Source organism: Embiotoca jacksoni, unplaced genomic scaffold (assembly GCF_022577435.1).
Source record: "Embiotoca jacksoni isolate LCO1_2020_lvr unplaced genomic scaffold, fEmbJac1.0.p SCAF_57, whole genome shotgun sequence".
In the NCBI taxonomy this organism is placed as follows: Eukaryota; Metazoa; Chordata; class Actinopteri; family Embiotocidae; genus Embiotoca; species Embiotoca jacksoni.
In genome coordinates, this window is record NW_027185411.1 from 1,570,152 (window position 1) to 1,595,272 (window position 25,121).

The 25,121-nt window shown below is 43.3% G+C and overlaps 1 protein-coding gene across 5 annotated transcripts; it reads right to left on the reverse strand.

Moving 5' to 3' along the window:
- Window positions 1-24,896, reverse strand: LOC138212533 (zinc finger MYM-type protein 4-like). Of its 5 annotated transcripts, XR_011179457.1 has the most exons (30): window positions 24,693-24,896; window positions 22,362-23,001; window positions 21,436-21,488; window positions 21,212-21,355; window positions 20,926-20,989; window positions 19,934-20,130; window positions 19,588-19,712; window positions 18,378-18,612; window positions 18,036-18,251; window positions 16,911-17,061; window positions 16,688-16,803; window positions 16,213-16,554; window positions 15,972-16,122; window positions 14,847-15,022; window positions 14,574-14,751; window positions 14,202-14,315; window positions 13,663-13,706; window positions 12,596-12,734; window positions 8,827-8,933; window positions 8,614-8,731; window positions 8,218-8,475; window positions 8,006-8,082; window positions 7,654-7,783; window positions 7,405-7,556; window positions 7,193-7,307; window positions 6,489-6,746; window positions 6,179-6,290; window positions 6,014-6,082; window positions 2,195-4,882; window positions 1-2,161 (listed from the first exon to the last, which is right to left on the reverse strand). XR_011179457.1 is itself a non-coding variant. In XM_069172953.1 (29 exons), exons 1-29 carry the CDS (start codon window positions 24,729-24,731, stop codon window positions 4,735-4,737), a joined length of 4,665 nt encoding a protein of 1,554 aa, XP_069029054.1. In that variant the 5' UTR covers window positions 24,732-24,896; the 3' UTR covers window positions 1-4,734. The 5 variants fall into 5 exon arrangements, 4 of the variants coding, with proteins under 4 accessions (XP_069029054.1, XP_069029055.1, XP_069029053.1 ...); XM_069172953.1 differs by having other exon boundaries at window positions 1-4,882; window positions 18,036-18,248; XM_069172954.1 differs by having other exon boundaries at window positions 1-4,882; window positions 14,604-14,751.
- Window positions 24,897-25,121: the final 225 nt, after the last annotated feature.

Here is a 25,121-nt window from a genome sequence, read left to right on the forward strand (position 1 = left end):
TTTTGCTCATTGGCCATCTTTAATTCAAGCTTAAAAAATGGAACATATTAATAACATATTGACCGTCATTACGGAGAAGCAGAAGCAGTCGACTGCAGCGAAGGGGAAAGAATCCTGAATGTTTGAACGACAGATAACAAAAGGACGTCGCCGTGATCTAAAACTTTTTTCTGTTGTTCATGTAACCGTGTTCTGCTCTGCGTAGGTTGCGACATTAGCAGGTTATGTGTTAAACACTTCACTTCACCACACGCAAACACTGTACCTTGCAGACAAACTTCTAATGATGCATTCACTGACAGTAAATTACACTACGTTTGATGAAATACACATTAAAAACAGTATCACCCATATTATGACTACACAAACAAACGAAAAGAAAAAGCCGAGGTATCCTTGGTCATGTATCCTTTAAAAGTGCATTAAAGCAGACATTGAACTCCACTTGAGGGGAAGTTTAAGATGATGGGAAGTCAGAAGATTTAGGCTACTGTTGATATTCGTCTTTCTGCACAACTGAAACTTAATTTTTTTTTACTGAAAAATTAACCCCCGACATGAATGAATAGTTGGACAAGTTTATAAGTTTATGATGTCACAAACTTATGTTCACGTTGTGTCCGTCAGCCCATTGTCCAGCCTTTTGTGTGGAAGAAAACAGTGAGAAGAAAGACATGTTGATATCGATGCGCCCTAAAGACACAGAAATAAAACAGCCTGTTCTTGGTAGAGCTCCAGAGAGAAGATGAAAAACTGTATCGAGATGGTTTTTGGTTCCTAAAACCATAAAAGATTCTTCTTATGGATATCAAAACGGCAAATAAACCACCAGAAAAGTGTCAAACATGGGACAACTAAAATAAAACATGGGTCTTATGAAGAATCACAAACACAAAGCGATTTTGAAAACATCCTCAAACACAGAAACACACAAAGTTGTTTTTTTTTGCAATTTTTATGTATTATTTTTATGAATCGATGTTTCAAAACTGCACAAACTGCCATTACACACTCAACGTCTCTTTTCATTTCCATCATGCTTTCGCTATAAATCCAAAGGAATAAGATGGACTATTTTTTTTTTTTTTTTAAATACTTCATGGCACTACAGCACTTTGTGCAAGACAGAAAACATCACACAGTCTTTGGGCCTCTTCTCACTGAACCGTCGTCCAATGGGAGAGATGATATTTCATTTACACCAGCAGTATGTTGTTCACAGAAATTCACCAACGCGATCTCTTTGTTTGGGCGACGCTAATGGATTCCCATCAGTCTGTGAATATGTTAGGATGGAGTATCTGGGGATAATCTGACGTGTCGTGTTTCTGACTTGTTTCCACTGTAACACAGATTCAATATAAAACATGAGCATGAGACAAAAGTAAAGGCACTTGGGCCCCTGTGATCAAACAGAAACAGCCAAATAGAAGCAAGTAACAATGAAGGCGTCACAAACGCACCCGCTGCCTGATTTTTACAGCAACAAAAAACAAATGCAGTTTCATAAAATCTCAATAAAGAAATAAACCCTTTGCCACAGAGTTTAAGTTATGCTCCTGGTCCTCCAGCTGAACTCTGACCTGCTCATGAACGCAAATTTAAAGTCTTGTTTTAAAAAAGAAAATGCAAAAAAATTGTAGTTAAAATGACAATTAACAATGTTTTGTATGTGTAGGCATTAAAGTTCAAGTGTGCAGACATGTTCGGGTAAATACAGCCTCTCTCCGACAAGTGTGACGCCGCACTTCAGCTTCAACTTGAAGCTTTGTCACAGTGACCCAATGGCCTAAACAATGTCACCATGGCAACAACTTCTTGAGTCACCAGGACTCAAAGAAGTTCAGGATCCGCCCCTGATCAAAAAAATACATAAATCCACAAACCATACACCCAATCGGTTATAATACAGATTAGTAGAAGTATTTGTTTTAGTACTCCATTATTCCTCCAATTAGGAAACGAAGTCAAAGAGTAAAACAAAAGAGGAGATAAAGTCCTAAGGGAGACGACGATGGCACTGTTAGAAAGAGGAAAAGAAAGAAAACATATACAACGATCAGCCACGACATTAAAACCACCTGCCGGATATTGTGCATCTTCACTCCCCACATGCATCAACCAGGACCCAACCAGGACCCAACCAGGACCCAACCAGGACCTAAACAGGACCCAACCAGGACCTAAACAGGACCCAACCAGGACCTAAACAGGACCCATCCAGAACCCAACCAGGACCTAAATGTGACCCAACCAGGACCCAACCATGACCTAAACAGGACTCAACCAGGACCTAAACGTGATCCAACCAGGACCTAAACAGGACCCAACCAGGACCCAACCAGGACCCAACCAGGACCTAAACAGGACCCAACCAGGACCTAAACAGGACCTAAACGTGACTCAACCAGGACCCAACCAGGACCCAACCAGGACCTAAACAGGACCTAAACGTGACCCAACCAGGACCCAACCAAGACCCAACCAGGACCTAAACAGGACCTAAACGTGACCCAACCAGGACCCAACCAGGACCCAACCAGGACCTAAACAGGACCCATCCAGGACCCAAACAGGACCCAACCAGGACCTAAACGTGACCCAACCAGGACCCAACCAGGACCTAAACAGGACCCAACCAGGACCTAAACGTGACCCAACCAGGACCTAAACAGGACCCAATCTGGACCCAACCAGGACCTAAACGTGACCCAACCAGGAACTAAACAGGACCTAAACAGGACCCAATCTTGACCCAACCATGACCCAACCAGGAACCAACTAGGACCTAAACGTGACCCAATCTGGACCCAACCATGACCTAAACGTGACCCAACCATGACCTAAACGTGACCCAACCAGGACCCAACCAGGACCTAAACAGGACCCAATCTTGACCCAACCAGGAACCAACCAGGACCTAAACGTGACCCAATCTGGACCCAACCATGACCTAAACGTGACCCAACCATGACCTAAACGTGACCCAAACAAGACCTAAACAGGACCCAACCAGGAACTAAACAGGACCTAAACAGGACCCAATCTGGACCCAACAGGACCTAAATGTGACCCAACCAGGACCTAAACAGGACCCAACCAGGAACTAAACAGGACCCAATCTGGACCCAACCAGGACCTAAACAGGCCCCAACCAGGAACCAATCTTGACCCAACCATGACCCAACCAGAAACCAACCAGGACCTAAACAGGACCCAATCTGGACCCAACTAGGACCTAAACTTGACCCAACCAGGACCCAACCTGGACCCAAACAGGACATAAACTCCAACCAGGACCTAAACAGGCCCCAACCATGACCCAACCAGGACCTAACCAGGACCCAACCAGGACCTAACCAGGACCCAATCTGGACCCAACCAGCACATAACCAGGACCCAACCAGGACCCTCTTTTGCAGATCCAACTGGGCTTGGAGCTGCATCTTTGTGGTCTAAGATGACAGTTTATACTCCTGCATGGCTCTGCTTCTCTTTTCTCTATCTGCTCTCCCGGTCTCCCACCTCTGAGCCAGGTTCTGTCAAAGGTTTGTTCCTATTAAAAGGGAGTTTTTCCTTCTGTCTGTTAGAGGATATTCTTCCTGTGAAAAGGGATTATTTTCCTCTGTTGTAAGGATTTTAATATGTTAAAACATCTTGAAATAACTTTGCGTTGTGATTCGGCGCTATATAAATAAATCAAATTGTTATTATGTCACCTGTGAGTGGTTTTAATGTTGTAGCTGATTGGTGTACATACAGGAATACATGCAGGGAAAGAACAGATAGATAGAGGTGGTATAAACTCTTCCATTCATATTTCTAAATATTCGGACATCAAATGAAACACAGCCACAGGCTTGGGCAGGTTATATACTGGTGGTCGTTAAGGGAACCTTTAGGAGAGGAAAAAAATGGGACAATGTAAAGTGAAAGAGCGACAGAGGGGGATAAGAACTTTGTCGGCAAAGAAATAAGGCCACATGGGATCAACAATATAAAAGGGGAACAACATAATATCTGATAATTACTTACAAATAAACCAACAAAAGATGAGAGGCACTGTGAGTTTTCTCTGGTTACACTGATACACATTAAAGTGGACTTTCCATTTGTAATGAAATGGTGTTGATCTGAATCGGACGCCCGTCGGAGGCGCTTCACTTGAACTGAGTGAACATTTCTACCAACGTTTGTGCAGATATATGTGAACACACACACGACGCACATGATTTGTGCTGGCGGCAGCTTTGATCCCGAAGCATCAGTATCAGCTTTAAAAACCCACACATGTTAGAAGTCTCCGTGGAAAGTGTCGATGCAAAAAGAAGGGTGGCGATGATGAAGCAGCACATTTCAACCTTAACAAAGAGATTTGACTGTCAAATGGATGTGAACTCCCGTCTGGTGGGAGTCTATAAATAAAAAGCACACTTGACAGGCGTTGAAAACTGGGGAGAAATGATTTCCTTTTTAACATTCCCCTTTTTCCGCTCTAATGATATCAGCTGTTTGTAAAGTCATTGTGCATTTCTGTGAGGTAACTAAACAAAATGATGTAACACTGTAAAAGGTTGTGATCGTTCATCGCGTCTCTCTTTTGTTCTGTCCGAGTCTCTGACTGATGAGTGTACGTACAGTTTGTAAAGTCACCGTCAAGTGTTCGGCTGTGGGGAATGTTTTCTGTTGTGGAGAGAAGACCAGAAGCAGGAAGTGAATGAGCAGCGCTCCTCATCACTGTAAGCTGTCGCCCTCGGTGGAGGCTGACGGCTGATGCCAGGCCGCTCCCGGTCCCTGCTGAACCTCTCTGACAGCCAGGATGCGTGTGAGCATGCTCTGTAGAGTGCCGCCGTCCAGTGGCTGAGAGGTGTACCAGTGGGAGCTGGGAAAAAAAAAAAAAAAAAAAAAAAGGAGTCGTGTTTATTCAAGTCAGTCGTTGCATGTTTGAAGTGGAACAGCTGGAACTATTAGTCATCATTATCACAGTGTTTATTTTCCTCTGAATCTAAGGAGGTGGAGGTGGTGAGGAGGCTCAGCTGTTCTTTCCTCGTGTCTCAATTCACGTTCTTCCATACTTACACTTGGTAATGTTCGCGCCAAAGTGTGTTCACTGAGTGCACTATAAGTACGTGGAGCACTCCTAACAGTCAACAGGCTTGTGTGATCTTGATGCCGCGGTGGAAGGGGGCGGGACCACTAACCTATTTTAAAACAGCTGAAATTGTTAGTTGAGGAAGCTGCAGCTGCTGTCGTGAGTACGCACTTTACAAGGTGTGATCATAAAAGCTGTGCTCCAAATCGCATCCTTTTTCTTTTTACTATTAGTACATAGCTTGCCTCTTGGTTATATTTGTCTTGATCCGTGGGGCGACATCTCAAGTAAAAAAAAGAAAAATGATGTGATTTGGAACAAGTACACATCTTTTTAATGCCTCCTCTACTAGAGAACCATGCTGGTCTGCAGACTGCAAAATACGCCCGGGTGTAGTCGAACATCTTGATACTTTCAGCGTACTACATGTAACACTGTTAGGACATACTAAGTCTTTTTCTGGCATACTAAATAGTATGTTAGTTTGTGTATTGGAGCGCGTAGCTGTGTTTTATATTTGAACTCTATTTGCGTTTAATTTTATGCATTTTATCTGTTTTATCTCATTTCTCTTCTACATTTTGAAAATCTGTTTTTATGTGAAACACCGCATGCAATTGTCTTGCTGTGAAGCACTTTGAGCTGCATTTCTGGTATGAAAGGTGCTATAGAAATAAAGTTATTATTATTATTATTATTATCTGCAACGCTGAACTGACTGGCTGCAGCTTCATATTCAGCATAAAATAGAAAAGTAGTATCAACCTTCTCCTCAAAGGCAACATGCACCCAATAGTCCTATCAGTGTTCTCCACATTTCAGACATTATACACTCATATGAACACACACAGACACACTTTCATGTGTTTTGTTTCCTAAAAGTTTCGAGCCTGGTGATCAGTGGTGCACAGTGACTCTGACCTGTGTGTGTGGACGTTCCGTTCGGGCTGCAGGTAAAACATGTCCGATCTTCTCTTCACATACTCTGGGCTGTTGGAGGACAAAGCACATGTTTGTTCAGGTTTCCTTTATTTTTGCAGCAGTGTTGCTGGCGTGTTTGTGACTTTTCTCCGTGCGTCGTCTCACCATCTGGAGAGGTAGAACTCATAGAGTCGGACAGGACACTGCAGAGGGTTGGTGGTGTTTCCGAGCATCTCCGGGTCGGCCTCCTTGTCTGTCGGCCGTTTTCTGAATCGCTCTAGAAACAACAGAAATATTAAAACCAGGACCGTCAGTACTTCCAGCTGTATTTATATTTAATACAGAGAAAAAAAAAGAGTGACAGTAAAATTGGCTCAATTTGCCAAACTACTGCTTCAAAAAGCAGCAGAGACAAATGACTGTATTAGCAGTACTTTGATTTAAAATGATACACGTATAGTTGTATGACCCCCACCGGTCTCCTCCCGGTTGGGCGTAGCAGCAGCGCCTCTCTGGTACCGGACGTAGTGGACTTTGCCGGTTCGGCTGCAGGGTTTGGAGCACCGAGTGAAGTTGGAGAAGGACAAGCGTTGGTGCTCAGCCAGCGTGGTCAAGTGGAAGTTTTTGGTGCAGAAGAAGAGCAGCGTGTTGAGCAACACGATGGGTGAGTACGCCCCCAGCTGCTTACACTCCCACAGGTAGGACTCCTCGACACGGGAGGGAACAACGCCACCTGGAGGAGGAAAACGCGGATACAATATCTCTTTAGCTGTTAAATCCTCCACGATGTTTGTCTGCCTTTGGTCTAGTGCTGCTCGTCGGTGTATCTGATCTTTTTTTTTTATTGCGGTGGTTACACTGATGAGAGTGTTGAAGGTGTAAAAAAAAAAAAAAGACCCGAAAGACACAAAAATGCAACGTAGAGCTGAAGGAAAATCTGAGGTTTTGACTCTATAACAACCTCTTTTACATTACATGTAGTCTTTTGACCTATATTTAATTTAATAATAATATAATAAAAATCCAGCACAAGGAAGGAGGACTACCAATAAAGGCATTCACACACAGAGGTAATTACTTATTAAATATCTGATGAATATCTATTGCAGAAAAAAAGCCACCACAAGCAGCACGTTTGATTTGACACAGATCTTAAGAGTTATAACTGGATGGCGTTACCACTCGGTAGCAGCTTAGGTTTCCACAGTCGGAGCATCCCGGAGAACTCGGTGGCAAAATGGCTGTACAGCTCGTCAGTAAAGATGTTCTCTATGCGGCCCTTCATGAACAGATACTGTCCAAACAGAGAGAGACAGAAAACACTGAGTCACTTCATCGGAAAAAATAATGAGGATGGAAACGCGTGACACCACGTCTGTGTTTCCGTGCACCTGCTGAATCCCCAGACAGAGGTAGAAGATGCTGTCCGGGCCGTACGTCTCTCCGTTGGGCCGCCGCACTTCTCTGATGAAGCGAGACAGAGCGAAGCTCAGCTCGGCAGAGTTGCACTGAAGGATGTCTTCTTTAAATTTCACTGGATTGGCTGCAACGCAAAGTACAAATAATAGCGATTGAAACAGTTAACAGTGCAGACGATTTATTGGTAAGCGATGACACAAGTAAAGAAATCTCTGGCTCACATTTTTTGGGCCTCTTGTTGCATTGTTGGACCCAGGTCCTCCAGGCTTTGACCCCGTACAGGTGGTTCATTTTGGAGGACGTCGGGGTCGCCACTGCACCGCGGCCCAGCGAACCTGTTCGCCTTCGACCCTGGAGGGACAGTCAGTGAGGACTGAAGCAGTGAGGGAAACTTTGTGGCTAAACTTGGCTGTATCTGACAAAATACTTTTATCACTGAGGAACATCATAATGTCCAATAAAACTTCCCCTGTGAGCTGTCATAGTGTTAGTGGAGTGACATATTTGAAATCAGGCTGATAAAAATGAATCTCAGTTTAGCCAAAGACGGCTGATCTCTCGGGGAGGTCGTACCCGTTTGCGGCCGGAGGAACCGTCTCTGGGTCTCTTCACTCCTCTCTGTGGAGCAGACGACTTCTGATCCAACGATTCTGCAGAAACACATGACTGTGATTGTTAGTGTGCGATGCTCATCGTCAGCCAATTGATAATATTTTTTGTGCGGTTGCATTGCAAACAGTTAAACACATAACGTTGGTGTTGACTAAGACTTGAAATGATCTCACCAGACGGGAAGTCAGCTTCTAAGTCCATCAGAGGGGAGGAGGGCGGTTGTTCTTGGGCACTGGTGGTCGGAGGGTCGCTGACGGTTTCACTCGTCGCTGGCTGGGTATCAACCGGAGGATCAGCTGACTTAGTGCTCGTCCCTGAACTCACAGTCTGTGGCGGCTCAGAATGAACTTCTGTTTGAGTCCCTGCATCCTCACGGATCGTTGGAGCGACCACGACGGACTTCCTGTCTCCATTATAAGAGCTGCTCTGATCTGTAGCAGAAACACGTTCAAACCCATGCAGACATCAACGGAAACACAGTTTGGTGTCGTAACCGGTGATGAAAGTCTTGATATGACTTGAAAATATAAAAAAGCAAGATAAAATGCAACTTTTTTTGAAGCTCTCACCTGAACTGGAGACAGACTCATCTTTCTGTTTTTCTTCCATTACAGCGAACGTCTCTGATTGGACCGCTGCATCTTTCATTTCCTTTTTCTGTGGAGGGACAACCATGGGAACTGGCACCTGGAAAATAAAACAGGGGAGGAGAGTTTTACAGCTCAAAAGCCTCAAAACAATAAATCATTCAAATATCATAGTGTGAATGTAATGGGACGTACGGGGATGGGAATGGCCATCGGAACAGGTGTGTGCTGGGAGTACATGTTCATAGGCACAGGGATGAAGACCGGCACTGGGACCGGCACCATCAACACCTTCACCTTTTCTGCAAATGATTTTGAAAAGAAGAAAAAGAGCAACAGTTACAAATGAGACACATGAACAGCTGACTGTTTCAGAAAAAAAGCTTTCAGAATTTTTAATTGAAACTCCATGTAAAGAAAAGTGCATATGCACCAGTGGTCTTTTTCACAAATCAATTTTGAATGGAGGATACAGATTTATTCCATTAATACAAATTCAATAGCATGATTTGGCCAGCAGATGTCACTATTTTAATGCTTTCAAACAGTTATTCAGTTCTTCAGAGTTTTGTTTTTCCTATCACCAGTGCTACTCTTTGCACCATCATGTTTGGCTTTAATACACCATTTGTTTTAAATACACTTAGAGTCAAATTCCTTCTTATTAAGGCAACTTAAAATGACAGCAGATCTCAGACGTGGAACACTTATTTGTAGGAGTTTGTTTGTAACCTGCTGATGTTCATGGCAGACTGATGGAGGCCACTTGTATGTGCGATAAGACAGAAAAGGTCAAATATAACAAATAAATCATCAGTCTTTTGTTTTTTCACAAATTAAATTTATTGACTTTTTTTTTTGCTTTTAACAAAACATTTAAAACAAAAGAGAGAAACGAGGGAAAAATGACACATGCACAAACAGTAAATTAGTAGTAAAAATTCAACAAAGAATGTGTTGTTAAAAGAGTAGAAATTCAACTTGATACAGACGTAATATCCGGTATTTTTGGGGCAAGCCTCAGCTGACTTGCTTTTGGCAGCAAATGGATGAATTGAAAGCAACATCGATTGCATCAGTAGTGAAGTACAGCGATAACCATAAACCCCAATAAATCAAACATTCATATTCACATTGAAACTTAGTGTAACAACATAAAATAAGTTAGCTGAACATCCAAATGAAGGTTGTTCTCCTGACTCACAGAGTTAAGAAATTCAAGTTCAGGGTTTTAGCTGACTCAGCAGGCCAAGAGTGACTGGCTGGGACTTTCAACTTTAACAAAGTTTATTAAGGGCAGTGTGTTAGTGAGTCAATCCTACCAGAATGATCTCCACCTGACAACATCCACTGGTTCTGACTGTCTTTGAGGGGAACTTGATCATTTCAGCCAAGAACTGGACCCTTTCTTTACAAATTTTTTTTTTTTTAAAAGTCACCTTATAGTCCACAAACTTTAAAAACCTCCAACAACTGCATTTATTTATCAGTTCCCTCCTTTAATTCCAGATGGATTAGGATGAAATCTATGCTGGTGCCATAACACAATAATTTATCTACAGTAAAAGTGAAAATCCTGCACTAATGAGTCACTGTTTTATGAGGAGGTTCCAATAAAACAGACTCAATACTCAGAACTGAAGTATTTAATTGTAGATTTAAGTACATTTAGTCATTCAGCTGCGTGGATTTCATTTCAAGAAACGTCATTCTTGTTAAACATATTTGGACTCTTTTTCCCTGCTGTGTGCGGCACCAACTTCAGAAATCCGTTTGAAGTAGGCCTTAAATGGTGCAGTGGCTCCTTCAGAAAAAAAACGGTCCATTTTCACCTTTCAGTCTGTGTTGTGAGACGATTTCATATATTCAATATAAAATACAGAGGCAGTAAAAAACACACCTGTGCCATCAAGTATGAGGAACCACCAGCAATAACGCTTCCATCTACACAACATACACACATCAAGTCAGTGAACAGTAGATCCATAAAGTTTAAGACACCTGACGATGCACCATAACTGGTATCAGCTTTAATGACTTGTTTTTGTATTTTTTTCCCCAAACATATTTATTAATGAGGTAAAACAAACTTTGACTAACATGTTACTGTGCAGTCTGCAGGTCGGAGGAAGTATTTTAACCTGGTCTGTTCCACACCGCCCTCACAAACCGAACACTTTTAGCGGAAAGAAGATACAGAGAACCATGTTCATCCTTTCCTGCAGAATAATTCTTAAATCTAAATCTTTATTTCGTTATAAAAAATACCTCTTTAAGTGCAGAAATTTGGGAAACGACTGAAAACGTATGGTTATTCCGCCTTTGCTCTCTATAAGGTTTTGGGTTCACTGTAAACAGATACAAATGAAGTAGTGCAGGTGTGAACACAAGCATTGAGCTCTGTAGTTGGGTTTATCTGTGTCCGGGGTGGAGGGGGGGGGAGCTTCTCATGTCGGCAGGTCAGGAGGCTGTGGAGAGAAAAACTCGGGTGACACACTCGACCCTCTCAAGACGTCAGCTGGAAAATGTTTATAAATGTCAACTAATCACATCGGCACATCGTTGGAGTTAATCTGACTGAAACAGCATACAATATATATCTAATATATATTTGATATATTATAACGGCCGTGATCATTGTATTTAATTATTCGTGTTATTCAGGAGGTTTCTCTCACCTTTCGTTTCCAGTTCAGGAACGGTTTTGTAGATGAGTCGGGTGTGGTAGAGTTCAAAACAGGGCACGGGACAGAGGCGGGGCTCTCCTGAACACGTCTTACAGTAAAACGATGTCCGCGTTCTCGACGTCCCGCTCGTGCGCTCGCAATCCTTCACTTCGGCGTGCGCCGCCACCTTTCTCTCCTTCTCCTCTTTTTCTGCTCTCTTCTCTGGCTCCTCATCCTCTGCCCTCTTCTGCCTCTTCCTCTCTCCATCCTCTTCCACCACCCTCTTCCTCCTGTGCTGCGAGCAGACCTTGCAGTCGGCGTCGTTGTCCCTCTTGCCCAGGAAATGGCGTCCGGTTAGGCGCGATGGGACGCCGTTACACGGCTGAGTTTCTCCCTGAGGTTTCGGCGACGGCGATGTGGACGTTTGAGCCGATGGTCGGTTGGCCTGCGACGAGCTATCTAGCAGAGCCGGTGCAATCGTTAAAACAGCTAATTGTGAATAATTAAATGAACCAAAAATATATATATATAAAAAAAAAATGAATGAAAAAGGATGCGTGTGTCGGGTTGTGACGAACAAACTACTCAGAAACACCAGAAATGACCTGCAGGAGCATCGCGACTAAAACCAGGCACTTCATTGTTATTGTCAGCACTTGGTATGAGAAGGAGCATCAACTCGTGTGGCTCATATCAGTGATTTTAGACATTAAGTAACAACATTGAGTACTTTTAGTGCCATCATTCATTTTTTTCATGAAAATGTTTCCTTCAGAATTTTATCTACATCTTGCTAGAAAAACAACAACAACAATATACTTTATTTATACTCAATACAAGATCAATATTAGCCCGGTATATGACAGTCCACCTAGTGTGGACACAGAGAATAATAAAGCTCATTATACAATATTTTATTCAACAAAGCACCGAGTTAAAACCTGTTTTTGTTTTGTTAAAAATTCAACTTTTTTTAAATTCTGATTTGTTTTATTGGAAAATTGGCATTTAAAGATGCAACAGGCTCAAAGTGAAACCAAAAACCTCCACAACCAAGAGCTGTTGGTTTTGATCAACTGATGAAACATCAACAGTTCAATGTGAGTCGAGTCTAAAAACTGTGTAAAACTTTATATCTGTAAAAACAAATTCAAAATATGGATACTCTAAACGGTGTTTGAAAGGTCTGCAGGTGTCCTTTGTGTTCACTGGCAGTTCAGCTGAAACGTGAGCTCCTAAATCCTGCCGTGTACCAAATTAACTACCCAAATGTGTTCAAGTGTTTTTTTTGTAGCTACCTTGTGTTTCAGAGGGAGGCGAGGGCAGCTGACACGTGCTTTCCTGGTCCAGGGTGAAAGGTCGGCACAGGACCGACTTGTTCTTCATTTGACGTCGACGAGACGTCGGCACACGCATGGCGTCGGTCTGAGTGCTGGCCTGGACACGGACATGAAACAGGAAACTGATGCTTCTTCATAAATATGTTGCGGCAGTCAGTGTCTTATTTCTGGGTACGGATGGTGGCACTATTCTTGTCAACAGTTTAAAAGGAGACGTGTCAAGCTTCAGTTATAACATCAGGTGTCTGTGCTGTGGTCAAAGTTTCAAATCCTGAGGTGGTCCCTGAAAGTCAAAGCCGAGGCTTCAGCCTGCTCCAAACCACGTGTTGGTTCAGAAGAAATGGATACCAGATACGTTTTTATCAAAATTACTGACATGGTGCATGAAGCCGAAAAGGTTTTCCATCTCCTGGCCTACATCTGCTTCTGCCCACTGCTCAAACATAAGAACCAGTAAAAACTGACCTCGTTTGCAGCGGCTGGTGTCAACATTTCTTGCAAATGTCTCTCTCATTAAAATATGCTGTTCGGACTGCATGAGATTTTTTTTTTTTTTACAATGCAACAAGTGGCCTCTGGGACACCGTCTACTGTCCGTGCTCTGAATGCTTCGTTTGCATCGGTCCCTCTACCTCCCTTTGTTTGTTTGTCCTGTCTGCTGAGGTTGTTCAGCGTGTCGTTGGCGTCGTCTACTCGCCCGTTCACTTCAGACTCCAACATGTACGGACGTATTTCAGAAGTTGAGTAAACGACTGCCGTTTGTTTTAGGCCCTCGACGGCATCTGGGACACGATACAGGAGCTGACAGGGTTAGTTTCAGATAAAGGATCCACTGAGCAGCTGTGTTAAGGGCTAATATGAGACAAATATGAGAGTTTCTTGAACTGTAAATCATGTAGAGATGCCAGTAGAGCCCCAGAATAAAAATACAGACCCGGTATTATGCCTGATATGTCCCCTCTAATAACCCAAGACCTAAAGATATAAAATGTCACCTAAATCAAACACACACACACACTACATACGTGGTCGAGGTTCTTGCCGTCCACATTGGAGGTTGGAAGTGCTCCTACAAAAAGGAAAAAAAAATATAAACTTAAGAAATGCACATCTTGTACAAAAATAAACAACTGGCTGGCTATAATATCTGAATTAGTGAATTGAATATAAAAAAAAAAGGATTTGTGTGTTATTAGAGGAAGCAGAATAACAAGGTGACTTTTAAATGTCTTTAATCAGCAATGATCACCTTTTGTTAGAAAGAAAGATCTCTACTTCCTTAAATGTCCTCACAAACATCATTTCACTCATGGTTGTAATTCATGGTTGATGAGACTGACTGAACTTTATGTGAGCACGATCTTAGCTGAAAAGTTAAGGGAGCCAGTTAATAACCAGCTTCATGATATCCATAATCACTAATGTCAGGCTTAGTTAAGTTAAACCGGAGAACTCAAAGACAAGCCAGACTGAGTTGAACTCGTGTGTGTGTGTGTGTGTGTGTGTGTGTGTGTGTGTGTGTGTGTGTGTGTGTGTGTGTGTGTGTGTGTGTGTGTGTACTAACCAGTCAGAGCCGTATCGGCTGACACGCTGGGCTGAGTGGCAGAACCGTTGGCCAATGAGACGACGTCAGCGATGACGGGATTCATCTTGGAGGAGTGGTCGGGCTGCGCTGGAGCTGGAGGGAGAAGAGGGATCATCACCAAAGCAGAGAGGTTACTTTCCATCAACCTAATCTACACTTATATATAATTACTTTTTTAACATGGGCCTTACTTTCTTACAACTTCAGTCAAAACAACCCAAGAAAGAACCTCCCCCCCAAAAAACAACTTAAATATGCTCCAGGTGCTTTCACATTTCTGCTGGCAGGAATTACAACATTTTAGATTTTAACCAGCATTCAGCCTGAAGTGCTCATCATCAGACAGTTTACCATATGGTGTTTGTGGGGCCGTTCCAGTACCATGACTGCTGGCGAGTGGGCTCGTCTCAAAGTGAAGGTAGCAGTAGTGGATCAGGCAGGGCAGGTTGCAGAAGTTACGGACTGAACCCAAACACTGCAGCTTCTCCGTCATGTAGCACTGTTTCCTGCAGCTGTCGCATCGACCCATCTGCACGGGACAGGAGGAGGAGGAGGAAATTAAACACACAACCAGACTGAAGACGCCTCATTTGCCAGAGTGTAGTGGGACGTCCGTCCTCTCACCCCGTAGAAGAGCACAGTGTACTGCGACATGCAGTGGGGTCTGCAGAACTCCTCCATCTTGCCTCCGTAGTGGCTGTGCAGCATCTTCTGGCCAACGCCGGCGCAGTAGCTGCAGGGCCGCCAGGCATGATCCTTGTTACGGGAGGTCAGGTCCTGTTTGAAGAGCAGCTTGCAGCCTGGAACGCAGGGTGGGCGGGGCATCAGAAATACATCTCACTGATTCGTTTCGGCATTCAGAGCTACGACGGCTATCAAGAATAAAAGTATGGAAGACATTTGTCGAGACTGACTGGATCTCTGGCTCCACTCTGATTTTAGCCCTCAGCAGTTTCAGATCCAGATCATTTGGTCAACAGTGGGCCTTTGTTTTTTTATTAATACGGTAATCTGAAAGAATTTGGAGCCTGAATCCGTTTTACAATTCTAGTAACATAAAATGCATAACCAAAGCAAACCTCATGTAAAATTAATATTCTGTGGGCTCCATTGATATCAGCTGAACATATCAATTTAATGACAGTTGTTTGTTTTTTTAGACGGTATATTTTGCAACCCAGTCAGTTCAGTACCTGCTGACACCATCGGTTGCAATATCCTCCAAGTCTAAAATCTCCACAGGCAATCATTGTTTTTAATTATTAGTTGTTCAATTAAATTAAATCTCAATCCATTCTGCTGTTATTCCTGTGAGAACACAGCGTTGCTCTGATGACATGTTGTTGGCAGCTAATTGTTTCAGGTCGTCTAATAGCGCGGTGCCGACGTTGTTAAATTTGTTGTGTTCTGTTAGCTGATTCCATGACTTGAAGATCTGCAGTGTGACATTCCTGTTGTGTGTTCTTCGTGATCTTTGTGAATAAAACTTGCACAGCACAAGTTCCATCCATCAGGTTTAACTGAGCATTTTATAACAAGTTTGTACAGTTAAGAGTTTGGTGTGATTGAGAGATTGAGGATAAGAATATGTTTTCTGAGAGGCCCGTTGTTTCATTGAGATGACTAAACATGCAAAAAAAACTAACAATCATGTCACAGCAAAAGAGAAACTTATGGACTGATTTCTCTTCAGTGTCCAACATAAATAAAGGAAACTTTGACGAGCAATAAGCAGATGATAAAACTCACTGTCACTGCAGAAGCCCAGGTCCTGTTGGTTGTAGCTGATGGTGTCAAAGAGCACCTTCTCCTGTTTACAGCACTCGCAAATGGCCAGGATATTTTTCTGTATTTTATACTGTTCACAGCACTTCTTACTGCAGAACATGGAAATATGACCCTGCAGGTGTAAAAACGATCATCGTGGTCAGTGAACATGCAGGTCGATATAAGAGAGTTGAGGTGTCCGTATGTGACCTGTGTTCCTTACTTGGTCACTGAGTAGCAGCGGCTTCGTGCTGAACTGTTTGCTGCACTGATGGCAGGTCAGTTTGGAGGGGTCTCCCTCTGCTGGTTTCAGGGACTGATCGGGGGACGGTCTGCCTTGGGCTTGTCCGGTGACAGAGTGGGAGGACATGGCCAGGTAGGGAGGCACTAGTGGGGGTACTGAGGTGTGACTGGGATGGTGGCCTGGGTGGGGGACTGAAGATGAGTAGTCCTGAGGGCTGGGAAGGACTGAGCCGGCGCCAGCAGAGGGCCCCGGTCTGACAGCGTGGTCCCTGAGAGAGAAGGTCCCGTTGACCAGGTCGGACTGAGAGATGTGACCGGACTTCTGCAGGACGTGGAGGGGAAATAAGAGCAAAATCAAATCTACAAGAAGACAAGGTTTAACTAAGAAGATGCAGACAACTTGGCTAGAAAGATAGAAAGAAAAAAAAAAAAATCATTTTCTACTGTGACTTTACCCTGTAAATCGACACGCAGGCGTAGGAGCAGAAGTTCCGTATGGTGCCGTCCACCATGGCCAGGTGGTACTGAGGAATGGCCGAAACCTTGCACAGGCTGCATGGGAACGCAGCGCCTACAGGAAAACGGTACCGTTATAATGAAACCGTTATTATGTGAGCATGCATTCATGTGTATCGCCACAAGTTGTGATAAAGGGTGTGTTCGTGCGGCGTGTTTTACCGGTGAGAGTGTGTCGGGGGGGTCGACTCTGCTCCACGCAGACCGGCGAACAGTAAAGTTGAACTTTGCCCTTTTGGTCTCGTTCCATGATAGTGGAAGACACGATCGTTATCTTGTGACAGAAGGCGCAGTCGACCGTCTTCCTGCACGTCTGTACAGAAACACAGCGAGTGTCGTACAGCTTTCAATTTGGTACGTTTGCTGTGATAAATGTGATTTTCTTGGGGGTATTTTTTAACAAACTCAGCACCAGCCAAGCAATAATAGTGTGTCTAGTTGGTGGGTGAATTACAGAAGTTAAAGCGCCATTTTGGTGTACAAAAGGAAGCTTTGAAAAGTTGTTTCTGTCTTTTCAGTCTGATCTGTGTTGTGCAGTAGCATAGTTGAGTGTGCTACATTGTGTGAACACTTTTCTGCTGTTTTATTTGCAGTCTTTTTATTTTGTATTCAGATCAAAAACATCTTGAAATAGTTTTACATCTCCATCTTAAGCTTCCCAATGAGGAGGCTGTTTTGTCTCTGTGCCTTTAAAGCGAACTGATATCGACCACCTATAGCCTGCATGTGAGGAGTTTAGGGAACATCGGTAAATTCTAGTGTCTAACAACGTGCTACAGAAAACAACCTGGGTCACACTCTCCCCTCCTAACCTGCATGAGTCTCCGCATGTACATCAGTCACATGCTGCGTCACACACCACCGCGAGTAAAGTCTCAAACTGTGGGAAACACTGTATAGGCATTTATCTATTTATATAACTATTTAATAGTGTTTATTCATGGTTTGTAACTTCAAACAGAATCGGTATTGAATCCATCTTATTTCTTAAATTCATTTTATATGTAACCCTAAACAATAAAAACAAAACAACAACAAAAAGCAGTGTTACATTTTTGCCGGGTACAAAATATAACTGGCCAGAACAGTTTTTCATCTTTGAGCCAAAAAGTTCATTTTGTTTCCTGCATGATTTCTGGGCACTGAAAATAAACCTTTGCATTACCGTGTGAAAAAAACCAACAAAAAAAACAGGTATCATAGCTGAAATGTTTCATGCACACACCCCTTATCTTAAAAAGGAATAAACCAACATTATAAACAGTATTTTTAATTTTTTTTACATACCTGTTTGTAGGTGCCGATGCAGGTGGGACCGCAGAAGTTGAGCTGGGATCTCTCGATCGTGAGCGTCTGACAGGAACCTAAGGTGCTATTACAGTAAAGTCCGCAGCCTTCGCAGCAGTTCATGGCTAACTGACGCATCTTGCGCCAGGTTACAAAACAAGCGTCACTACAGAGTCTGTGCAGGCGACCTTGATGGGTGACCTCGTGCTCAATCTGCTATCGAGATGATCAAAGACAAACACAAGGAAGAATTATGTCCAACCGGTAGAGACAAGGAGACGCCGAGCTCTCTTATCAGGCAAATAAAATCTATCTTTTCTTCGTCATCTTATGGTCTCTTACCCTGTTGGTGACTTTACAGACACTACAAAATGGTTTTTCGGACTGAGGCTCTGCTGGTTTCTCCGGCGGCTTCTCTGGCTTTCTGTCCGGTCGTTTGTCGGCACTTTTGTCAAGAATCTTCTCGGTGCCTTTCTTCTTGTGTCTGAAGACAGACAGACAGAACTGGCCGCAGAAGTGCAGGAGAGTGTTGCCTTCTGCTGGAGTCGTGATCATGTCCCTGGGCTGAAGGATCTCCCTGCGAAGACAAAAAAAAAAAAAATCCAGTTATAAAGACAGCAGTCGAATAAAATACCTGACTGTAATCCTGAGCCTGTTGATTAACTGAGTCGGAGACCCTGTTTTTATAGGCTGAGCATGACGTCACACACGGTGCCTTTTCCTGGAAGTGATTCACCTGTTGGTTTGACAGCTGATTGAAAATTATTGTTCTTTCCTTGTGTAAAGGCAAAATTTGTTAAAGGTGAGTCTGCCAGTGTCATTTGCAAAGACTGCACAATCAGCACATTACTCATGACAAGGTGAAAAGCACCACTAGGAGTCTTGTGACTTATGACCTCTGAAAAAGTCTGTGACAGAGTTACAATAAGTGTAATCATGTGAATTAAAAAGGACATTTGTTACGATCAAAGTAGTTCAAATTGTTTAAACCATGACAATCATTTGTGAATTACCAATATGAAGGTGATTTGAAAAATGTTAACTGGAGCTTTGCAGTAACCAGATATGGATAGATATAATAAGGGTATTAAATCTGAACTGACAGACATATTATGTGTTCAAGCTGTTTCAAGAAAACAATTACAGAAATTACAGCAGCTGTATGCAGCCAATAGAGCCCAGTGTTAAACTGAGCATACAATTTAGGTCTACCTAATGGTCAGAAATTCCATATGCAAATCAAATGCATTTGTATGTACATTTAAATTAACTGGTTTTGCTGTAAGTAATATGGTGTAAATATATTGCTTTGAAATAAGAGCTACAGGGAGAGAAAATCATAATGTCACCCAGCAGGATAAAACACTGGAGAGGTTTGTTTAAGTCCATGGTCACATGACACCTTTAATCAGGCTCTTAACTCATTTTGAGCACGAATGTTTTCGCAGCTTTTATGAGCCAACTGCCAGCACAGTGAAACCTGCATCTAACTGGAGCCCTGAAATGTTGGTCAGTCACTTCATATCGATGTCAGGAGGAAACAGAGATGTACCTGTTGCACTGGCAGCAGAGCCGGTTCTTGTTGGCGGGAGGAAGATGGCCCGTCAGACACACTGTGGAGCAGAAGAGCTGCGTCGACCCTTTTCTTTGGAAAGCTGTTTGGCCTTTCAGCAGAACCTGAAACAGATTTATGAGACATCAAAATGAATACCGTCACATCAAACATGATCATATTTTACTTTAATACAACGTATCAATGGATTAAGTAGCAAATATATTTGTGTGTCGAGTTGAGTGGCGTTAATTATCGTTAAATACAGAGTTATTTATAAATGTTGTCCATTAATAATATGTGCATTAGTGAAGCAGGGTCTCATTTGATTTTTAAAATGGTTTACCTTAGAGCAGCCGCTGCAGCGAACACTGCCAGGGACGGGGGGCGCCGGTGGGCGTGGAGGTGCTGATGCCAGAGTTGCTAGTGAGGTTGGGACCGGAGCTGGTGGTCTGACAGGAAGGGGGGCCATGGCTTGGAGGACAGCTCCTCTACCGGGGATGAAGATGGCCGTAGGAGTCGGGGCCGGAACTGCTGCTGGCACTTGAGTGCAAAAGAGGAGACGCATTAGAAAATAAAAGACAACAAGCCTCAAGAAAATGAGTGCGACTGCCCCTGTTGCGCATAAACGGTGTGCAGCACCATGACGTTGGGAGTCGGGGGAAGTGATAACTTTTCAAGTTTTCTCGCTAGATCAACATCAGCAACCTGAGTTACACACATTTTTGTGACCACTGGTCCGAACACATCGTCAATTCCTCCAGGAACATGAGCAGAGAGTCAAATTTAGTTTAAAACCTCAGTTTTCCGACATGGCAACGCGGCCGCTCACACATTTGTCTCTCCGCCACTTCTTTGTGTTCCCCAAAAATGTGACAACATTTTGATGTGTGCTCACTGCTCAAGTTTCAGGTCCGCGGTGAAAATCACAGATGTTCTCGTACCAGTGGCCACAAAAACAAAACAAAGTGCAACTCGGGTGCTGATGTTGATTAAGTGATGTAACTCGGAGTACATGCGGATGATTGCTTCCTCCAGCTCCGTGCAACAGAAACAGTCTCTGAACTATTTGATTGCCCCTCAAATGTGCTGTTGCACCCCTACGGACTAGTGAAGTCAGAGTTTTGATTTAATATGATCCCCCGCGATTCGTAACACAGTTTGAAACACAGCAATTCTGAATTCATTCTCAAATTATTAAGAAAGAAAGGGGGGCATGACATTTGTATAGTTCCTATGTGCATTCACACCCATCGCTATGACCACGAAATACAAACGGTGACTTTATCCTTAAAAACACAGTAAAACGCGTCACACTAAACATATAAATAAACTCACTTGTCGGGGAGACAAAAGTGTTCGCTCCACCTACAGAGTAGACAGAACTGATCCTCAGCTCCTCCTGAAATGATCAAATATCAGGAATCACATTTGGTTTCGGTATATTTACTGCAGTAAATCACAGTCTGGGAAAAAAAAAGGCTCATTCGTCATTTAAGGGCATCAAGTCACACATAACCATGAGCTGTTTGTCAGCAGCTTTAATCCAAACACATTATTGTTTTCTGGTTGAATCCCTACTGAACATAAACCAGCAGAGTCGTAGTGATTGCCTCGTACGTACCTCCTGCTCCAGCTCCTCTTTGATCTGTCTGATGGAGCTCTGAGGCAGTAAAGCAGCATCGTAGCCCTCGTCTACAGGCTCCTCTTTAATATTGACAGGAGACATCGGGGGATCGCTGTCCTCCATCGGAGCTGCTTCTGACGTCTGAAATAACAAAGAGCCTTTATGACGACTCGGTGACGATTCAAAAAGGGAGTCAAGTGACAGTCTGTTCAAATCCTCACCGCTCCCTGCTGGCTGTCCTCGGTCTCCTCCGTCTGGTTCAGGACACCTCCATCTGACCGAAAACCAGAAAAGACTTTTCAACAACAGTTCACACTTCAAGTACACGTTGACTTCTTATTTCACTCATGCTATATATGTTGCAGCATAAAAAAGGCACCACATGGAGGATGTCTTTAAGTAGATGTGAGGGCTCAGAGACAGTATGATGACCAGAATCACTGATCCAAACTGCTACTTAACACAGATGACTGCTGAGACACTTCAAGGGGGTTTTAATCCCATTTAGTATAACACTTCGATAAAGCTGCCACGCTCTCAAAGGACAACTTAAAAAAAGAAAAAGAAAATCAAAGCAGAAGAGGCTGAGATATCCTGGCTTTCAGTCTCACAAAACACTCAATCCAAAAATGTCCCCCAATGCAAAGAAGCAACAACTTCCAGGACGGAAAAATTAAGCCATTGTAGAACTGCCAAAAACTGCAGCTCCTCAAGTGGCCAAAAGCAATTTCATCCCCGTGTTAAAATGCCCTACTTTTCATAAACAAACATTTTAACAGCCTGGCATAAAAAAATAAAAATAAAAAAATGGTTTCCCCGTTCATGACAACTGAGTGGGGGGTGAATTCTTATATGACTCGCCCTTTAATATTGTACTGAATAATACAGGCTTTATAACAAAACTGTGTAGACTCTTAAGCTCCAGCCCAACATTGATGACATCATCAGGGTTATTTTCTCTCCCCTGATCCACAGAGGATACAAACGTTTTCACAGGCTGAATCGTACTCTCAGAGACAAATTATCATGTAAAATTGGTGGCGTGGCCCTTTAACACCAGCTCAAAAAACAACAACAATTGTTTTGGGTTGTGTGATGCAACACGGTGAAACTTTCTCAATTCTACATAATGTATGCGCCGCGTTACCTCGGCTGTTGTCGGGCGTGTGGTCCTGAGAGGAGTGGGATGTGTTTGCAGAGGCGCTGCTCCCTTCCCGCTCCTGCTCTTCCTCCTCGTCGTCTTCCTCCTCCTCCTCTCTGGGCTCACGGGCGAAGGCTTCGGCCCGCTCTGCTTTGCTCTCCCGTGCTGGCTGGCCTCTTTTTCTGGTGGCTTTACTCATGTCAACATCCTCCAGGCTGCCCATTGGTAGGGCGAAGTGCCAGTCTTCGTCCTCTTCTTCTTGGCCAGACGAAGGAAGGCCGTCCAGCGCGTCATCGAACGCGGCCCCTCCGCTTCGTCCCCTTCCTTCTTCGCCGGTTCCCATTTTAAACGAGGGCTGTTGGTCAGAGGGAGGAGAGGCGACGCGGGGAAGGCTCGACTCTGCCACCTCCTCATCCATCTTTTCTTCTTGTCTGCTGCCGTTACTATCCTCCTCTTCCTCTTCCTCTTCGTCCTCCTCCTCCTCCTCTTCCGGTTGGTTTTCCTCTTCTCCCGGAGTTTTTTCCTCCCCCTTGGCCTCGTCCTCCGGCCCGCCGCTCTTGGAAGAGGTGGCAGAGCCCCTGGAGGAGTCGGCAAAGTTTCCCAGCCCCATCACTTCGTCAAAAACTCGGGACATGTGCTGCTCGTGCTGTACGGGAAAGAAAGTTTAGTTAAACAACGAGTTTCAAAGGGAAAACTCATGTCAGCATTTTATCCTTTGAAAAAAAAGTTTGGCAACCTTAATACATTGCAAATCTTCCTCAGTATAAATACACACATAGCGTAGCCTAAGCTGCACAAATCAACATACATCACACACTTCACATTCTTTTCTCATAACTCTAACTAAGGAGCTTTGGAAATATAAATCGGTCACACGGCTGTGCTGTAAAGATTTCCGTTCACAATGAATACACACGGTAATAAGCCACATGCCCTGACAGTTTGATCCCAGACACCACACTAATTTCCACAATTAATTTATGTTCGAGCCGTCACTCAACCTCTCAGGCATATTTAGGTAATATGTCGTATTCCACAGTTAATAATAAAAACTGTAACTGGTTCCATTATCAATAGATTGAAAACAATTCACACCGCTCAGCAGATAAGTGTCGTACCTTTGAGTATTACCTCCTCGTGTCAACGTCTTAAAGCACTTTGACACATAAAGAAGGTATAAATTTCATTATTTGGACCGTTCACATCAGTCATTATCTTTTAGTTTACCAGAAGATGTTTGCGAAAGGTTCTCTCCGTGTTCTTTCAAGTGCAAAGTCACCATCATGCGGTCTAACCTGCTGCTGGTTGTTCAGGGGTCTACCTGTACAAAACATCTGCTCTCATTTACAAGCATTTCATTCTTAGACAATATACCCAACTGTGGAAGATGTGATGATGAAGAGCGTCCTCCGTCACATCAATGATGGACAAGGTGGCAAATCAGGTGTCACAAAAACTTTTGTTCAGGGGTGCCTTCATTGCTTTTATCATTTGATAGTTATTTTTATTGTCATATTAGCAGAATTACATCCGTGTATGAAAACCCACTTTATCTAATCATTTTAGGGTAAACGGCCTTGAAGTAGCAGGTTGTAGTTTTTAAAAGCACACAGGCCTCGTGCTTTCCAATTAGTTGCTCGGAGAGGGCGTCCAACCAAAGTCCATTTAAAATTCAGCCAATTTAGCGCATTTTGCCAATATGAATAAATTCACTCACTCTCACACACACACACACACACACACACCAATCAATCAATCGATCGATTGAGACGTCGTCTGGTGATTGCATGCTATTTCAAGGAAAAGACAACATTTAAGGTGTTCACGCATCATTTCAGCAGAACCTCCGGTTCTTTATTGTTCGCAGCAGCAGTCAGCTGCAAGATAAAGTTGAAGTACCGGGTTATTATTTCAAGCTCTGGAGGTTCACACACAACAACAACAACAACACACACACACACACACACACACACACACACAAAGATTAAAAAATAAATAAATAAAATTTAAAATAAAAAAAAGACCAGCAAACATACCGTGTTCGTTTACTCTTCATCAAACTATCCCGTTAAATCGACGCGTGCTTTCAGTCCGGGACAACAAGCGAGGCGACCTGCGGGAGCTAGGTGGCTAACGTTAGCATTAATATGCACATCCCAACCGGAAGCCAGCCCACGAAAAAAAAAAAAAAAAAAAAAAAAAAAAAATCCCCCCCCCCCCAAAAATAAATAAATAAATAAATAAAACGCCACAACGAGCAGCTGTGTCGGCTGATCGATTTAAACGCGCGTCTTAACGAGCTCGCCGCAATTATATATTCATGGCCGTGTTTCTTACCTTTAATCGTTTAAGTGTAAATTCGTCCGAGTCCGCCATGTTTGAATGGTGCCGCAGACGCCCACCTCGGCCGACGGTTCCCGCTCATGTACGCGAACAGGCAGCAGCGGAGAGGGTTCACTTCGGAGGAGCGATGAGCGGGAAGACCCTCCAAAATACTCCGAGGTTATTTTAGGCTGCTTTTTAAGTGAATACAAAGATAATGACGAAAAATAAAAATTAAAAAAAAAAAAAAAAAAAAAAAAAAAGGCCGGGGTTGGTTAACGCTACCGTAAGTTCTGGATAGTGCGCACTTTTTTTTTTTTTTTTTTTTATTTTATTTATTTTTTTACTACTGAAACTAATGTTTGGGATATTTATCACTGATAAAAACGTGCAAGAATTAAAATTGTAAACTGAGTTGTACACGTGTAGTCTACTGTTGTAAAT